The sequence below is a fragment of the Linepithema humile genome, chromosome 1 (genome assembly GCF_040581485.1).
Source record: "Linepithema humile isolate Giens D197 chromosome 1, Lhum_UNIL_v1.0, whole genome shotgun sequence".
NCBI classification, from domain to species: Eukaryota; Metazoa; Arthropoda; class Insecta; order Hymenoptera; family Formicidae; genus Linepithema; species Linepithema humile.
The window spans coordinates 20,200,963-20,206,986 of record NC_090128.1 but is presented as its reverse complement, the minus strand read 5'-3'; the positions used below and the strand labels follow the sequence as shown (position 1 = coordinate 20,206,986).

General features: G+C 28.8%; 2 protein-coding genes across 2 annotated transcripts; one reads left to right on the top strand and one right to left on the bottom strand.

Annotated features, from left to right (window-relative positions):
* The first annotated feature begins 1,289 nt into the window (after positions 1-1,289).
* LOC136997043 (uncharacterized) lies at positions 1,290-2,973 on the top strand. The gene is made up of 3 exons (XM_067347206.1): positions 1,290-1,658; positions 1,772-2,183; positions 2,356-2,973. The coding sequence occupies exons 1-3, from the start codon at positions 1,453-1,455 to the stop codon at positions 2,899-2,901; spliced, it is 1,164 nt and encodes a 387-aa protein (XP_067203307.1). The 5' UTR covers positions 1,290-1,452; the 3' UTR covers positions 2,902-2,973.
* On the bottom strand, positions 2,922-5,330 carry LOC136996927 (uncharacterized). The gene is made up of 5 exons (XM_067347207.1): positions 4,999-5,330; positions 4,419-4,634; positions 4,097-4,353; positions 3,894-4,017; positions 2,922-3,612 (listed from the first exon to the last, which is right to left on the bottom strand). Exons 1-5 carry the CDS (start codon positions 5,144-5,146, stop codon positions 3,455-3,457), a joined length of 903 nt encoding a protein of 300 aa, XP_067203308.1. The 5' UTR covers positions 5,147-5,330; the 3' UTR covers positions 2,922-3,454.
* Positions 5,331-6,024: the final 694 nt, after the last annotated feature.

The window sequence follows — 6,024 nt, the reverse complement described above, 5'->3', positions numbered from 1 at the left end:
GTCGGTAGTCGGAAATTGGAAGTCGTAAGGCTGGCGTCACATAGAACCCGTAATCCGTAATCCGCACCGGAAGTCCGCAAAAGTTACTAGGGATTGCGTCCGTAACGTTACGTATGTTTTTTCTCCTTGTGTCCCATGGAGCCGTAAATACACACGTAACGGTATTACTATTTTTTATTTAACAAATTATAATTGTTTATTTGTATTTTATTCATAAGAAAACTACAGAATATATTATAATTTTAACAAAAATTTTAATTAAATCGTCAAATTTAGTTAAATAAATAAAATTAAAAAAAGCATTACTAGTAATAACTAGTAACTTTTAGTAACTTTTACGGAAATTTCATGGAATTACGGCTCCATGGGACACAAGGAGATAAAACACACGTAACGTTACGGCATGGACATAGGAATATAGGGACGGAGCGTAAACTTGGTTGATAGACGAGGGGAGTGAAGCCAAAATGCGGGGGGGTCCGCCATGATACTGTGCCTGAATCTGATTGGTTATCGTTATACGTATGCTGTTGTTATTATACACTAGGTAATGCATTTCGTCTAATTGTAAGTCGAGTTATCAAACATGTTCTGTCAAAGAATTTCTCTTCAAAGTGGACAGAGCAAATACGAGCTGTACTTGGGATAGATGATGAATTTATTTCCAAAATATCTAACCACAATGTACGAGTTTTAGGATTTTTGGGAAAACTAAGAAAAAAAAACAATATTTTTAACAACTTATACTCTTAAAATAAAATATATAATATTATTTTAAACATATAATATTAACTTTAATATGAATAAATAATTTCAATACCTGTGAAATGTTATTTTTACATTATTTCTGCTATTACTTTGTTTCCAATTTTGATAGTCGGATCTATTTTTACAAGACTGTACAAAACACTGCACCATTTTTTATATTCACAAAATATATTTAAAATAACAATTTTAATTAATGTTTTTTCTTGATATAACTTCAAATGCTCATTATATCTGCCCAAATTGCATAATATTTTTGCGTCGAATAATGACCAATTGCACTTGCGTCAAATAGTAGCCAATCAAAAATGTGCACAGTTTACCTCGTCCCCTTCCTTCAGTGATTTTCCTCTCGCGACGTTACACTCCGACCCTATATTCCTATGTCCATGCACACTGGAAGTCGCACGATACTTACATCGCGCTTGCGCAAACTAATAGCCAATCAAATTTAGGCACACTTTACCTCTAGTGTGTTCGAAAATAGGTTTGGTTACTGCCAGTAAAAACAGTACTGTTGGCAGCAATGAAAATTACTGGTGCTGCGTTTTGTTTCTGCTGCCAGTAAAGCCAGTAAAAGTCAGATGTAATAACGTCAAGTCTGAAAGATAATTTTCATTACATATTTAATTTTAAGAAATTGTATGTTTAATTAGTTATTCAGACTAATAATAAAAGGCAGTAATTATGGAAAAATATATTTTACTTGACAATATTCTTTTCGAATCTTCCACTAGTGCTTCTTCGAGTGACAGTGATGACAATGAAGAATTATTAAATATTATAATAAATAATAATAGAAATAGAAATAATAGAAGAGTTCCAAAAATAAAAAATTATTTGGAGCATGTTGTTGCACTATACACAGATATCGAATTTAAATCACATTTTAGGTTAGTATATATACACTATATTTGTACATAAGAAATATTGCATATACATTATTTGTATTATTTATATTATTTATATTATTTGTGTTAATAATAGTATATATTTTTTATTACAGAATGGAACGTAATACTTTTAATTTTTTATTATATTTGATTGGACCAAAATTAAACAATATTCCATTTAAAGGAAGAGAACAAATTGATGTTACAAAACAACTATTAATTACTATTTATGTTTTAGCAACACCAGATTCATATCGCTCCATAAGTGAACGATTTGATGTGTCCAAATCAACTACTTGGTTTAGTGTGAAGAGAGTAGTTAGAGCAATATATAGTATTCGAAATCAATTTATTAGATGGCCTACCTATGAAGAAGCTGAAAATACTTGGACAAACATTCAAAGACTATATGGCTTTCCTAAAGTTCTTGGCATTATTGATGGAACGCATATAAATATTCCTCGACCGAAAGAAGATGGCAATAGTTATATAAACAGAAAAGGCAGATTTTCTGTACAGTTACAAGTAAGAATAAAAATGTTACCTATGTTGTATTTTTATAAATAGAGATAGTTAATATAATATATTATACACTTTAATAAATTTTTTTAATTAACTAATTATACAATTAATTGTTAATTGTGTTATACAATTAATTATACAATTAATTAAGTATACAATTAATTGTTCTTTTTAGGTGATATGTAAAAGTGATTTGTCTTTTATTCATGTATTTGCTGGAATGCCAGGATGTGTCCATGATATGCGCGTGTTTCTTTATTCCGGAGTACAACAATATTGTACTCCAGAGTATTTTCCCGACAATAGCCATTTATTAGGCGATGCAGCATACAATATCCAAAAAAATGTTATGGTGCCATTCCATGATAATGGTCACTTAACTAGAGAACAAAAAAAATTTAATCATCGCTTATCATCTGCCCGAATAACTGTAGAAAGATCAATAGGACTATTGAAAGGACGATGGCGATATTTATTAGATAAATTACCTATGACAAGAACTAATTTAATTCCTTATTATATAATTACTTGCTGTATATTGCATAACATATGTTTATTACAAAATGATCGTATTGAAATCCCTATTATTGTTCCTGAAATATTGCATGAAATGGAACCATTAGGTATCACTAATATCTTAAAGGAAGAAGGAAATATTAAAAGGAATAGACTGATGGAAATAATTGCTCATGATGATTTTGAAAGAAGAATTAATAATTAAGATTCGTAACTGCAAAAGGATAAGATATTGTATTATTTATTTATCTTTTATAATAAAATATATGTATTGATATGTGATTTTGTTTTTGTATCCTATTATGTTGAACAATTGACTAACTTTAGCTTAAAAAATAAATGAACACAATATTTAAATTAAATCACAGATGAAAACTCATTTCAGTTTTCTATATAAAACAAAATAATCTCTTCTATGTAAAAAACATAGACGTCTAAAAAAACAAAAAATCTTAATATTTTGTGTTATATTACAGTGCGAATATATTTAAACCTATATACTTTAACTTATCAAATATGAAAATAACAGTATTAATAAAAAAATAATTTATATATATATAAAAAAAAAACAAGTATTAAAGAATATGTTATTATATTAATGTTTAAAGTAATGTAAGAAAATTTGTACGTTTAAATATTTAAAAATATGTAACATTTTAATGCTTTTGATAATACTGTCGAACTTTTAACTTTTTTAATTCTTGCAAATGCATGTTTTTTTTTCTCTTTTTACATTTTCTCTTCATATATGCATATTACTATTGTTTCTGTTTCCCTAATGCTTCTTTTATTTCTCTTAATATTTGTAACTTTGTAGCTCTATAATTGGCAGTTTCTTTTCTTTTTAGTCTTTTTTCTTCTAATGAAAGTGTCAAATAATTTGCTCTTGCTTCAGTTAATGAGATTTTTCTTTGCTCTATATACAAAATTAATTATAGAAAAGTATACATTTAAAAAAAAAATGTGAAATTTCTTATAAGGTTTGTTCTTTATTGCTGCACTGGGACTGTATTAAAACGGGATAGTACAAAACATAGATAGTTTGGCCTGTACTATCCTTAGTAGTGCAGTCCCAGTATAGTTATAAAGAACAAACCTATAATTAAACCAACGGTACATGGTGCGTTTTTTTTCTGTTGGATTGCTTGCAAACTAGTAAATTATTAAACATATTGTACATTGCATTTCTTTACTTACTAACTGGTGTTTCATTCTCATCACTGTTGTCAGTTAATGGAGAATGTTCAGGTTCTTTAATATTTGATCCTGCTACAGATAATGGTTTTATCCAATGTTTTTTTCGAAAAATATTATCTAATACCTAAAACATAAATATATACATATATATATATATTTGTCAGACTATTACTATTGCTATACTATTGTGTCATTTTTATTACATCTAAATATATCCAATCTTTTCTATCGTTTCCACTTTGAGCATTATGGTCAACAATTTGACGATATCGTCTCTTCAATGCATCCATTTTATTATTGCATTGGTTGCCTGTAAAATTATATTTTTTTTCCTTCATACACTTGGAAATGTCTATCCACATTTTTTTATGAGAACCTTTTCCCAGCATATATGATTTTTCTTTATATAAAGATATTAAAAGAAGTACAGCTTTATGTTCCCATTTTTCTATATTTACTTCTAAAATAGAAAAAGTAATTAATATATTTCTTACTTGTCTCCATATTATTATTATTTAAACTTACCAGTATTTAGCGTATCTGAAATGTTTTCAGTGCTAGAAGAAGTATATTTGTGAACTATATTTTCAGTATTATCAGTATTGTCAGGAACTATAGTACTTGTTACATTTGAACAACTGGATTTACTATTCTTTATTGATGAAGCAGAACTATGTATTGTATCTTTAGAATTATGTAACGTTTGTGCTTTCTTTAATAATGTAGTAGCAAACATTATGTCTAAACAAATATAAGGTAATATAAATATACATAAGAAAAAATTTTGTATATATTTACATAGCTTTAAAGCCTAGGATACTTCAAAAACTTTAAGTAATAAAGCTAACAAAGTATCCTAGATTCTAAAGCTTTGTAAATACAAATCAAATAGCACAAAATAATTTTTTTTTTTGGCCTTTCTTGGTTGAGAAAGTGTTACTGCTATTAGCAGCATGCCTTCAGTTCAGATCCCTGAACTATATGACACAAAAAAATAAATTTTATAAAAAACTAGGTTAAGTTTAAATTTGCACATTCATAATTTCAGGGAAAAGATATTAATTTTATTGCTATTATTAAAATGGATTAAAAATGTAACTTGTACCATTATGAGCACGATTATATACTTTTTTTTCCACTTTTAAAACATATTGTATATTTGTTACTTCATCAAGTAATATTAAATCAATCAATTGGTTATTGTTCTGTTCATGTTGAGAAATAGAGAGAGTTTTAGATACAGATTTCTCCATTTTTCTCCAAACTTTGTAACTATACACACAATTTTTTTAATATTAAAATTAACTTATTTTTTAATATAAAAAAAATTTTTTGACTACTTGAAAACTTATTCATTACATCTAGCTTTTACTGGCTTTACTGGCAGCAGAAACGAAACGCAGCACCAGTAATTTTCATTGCTGCCAACAGTACTGTTTTTACTGGCAGTAACCAAACCTATTTTCGAACACACTACTCGTCGCACCGTCCCGCAGTAGCTTCCCCCCCGCAACGATATGCTCGGTCCCTATATTCCTATGTCTATGCGTTACGGACGCAATCCCTAGTAACTTTTGCGGACTTTCGGTGCGGATTACGGATTACGGGTTCTATGTGACGCCGGCCTAAGTCTTAGGCCGGTTCTACAATAAGTTGCAAATACTCCGTCGCCAGTCGCGAATGCTCCGTCTTACTAAAAATAACTAGAAATAGCGCTTTCCAATTAGTAGTTGCCATCCTTCGCGACCGGTGACGGGACATTTGCAACTTATTGTAGAACCAGCTTTAACCTAAGTCGGTGACTCTATTAATTTTTCGCATCCACAATGAGTCGCTAGTCGTAAACTTAGAACATATATACTGGAAGGGACATAGCTGACTTGCCGTTGTCCTCAACATCTATCTATCCTTGTCTGTACATTTTATTGCAATACGCATGCGTCGATTATGTTGATGTGTGTGATGACAAACTAGACAAGCTTATCTATGACAAGCCTTTCAATATAATCAAGTCTAAAGAAATAATCATAAAAAAGTATACAAAACTAATACTATTTAAACATCAATGAAGTTTTTAAATATTTTTTTTATTATTTATTATAATAATTTTTATTGTACTGGTTACTATATA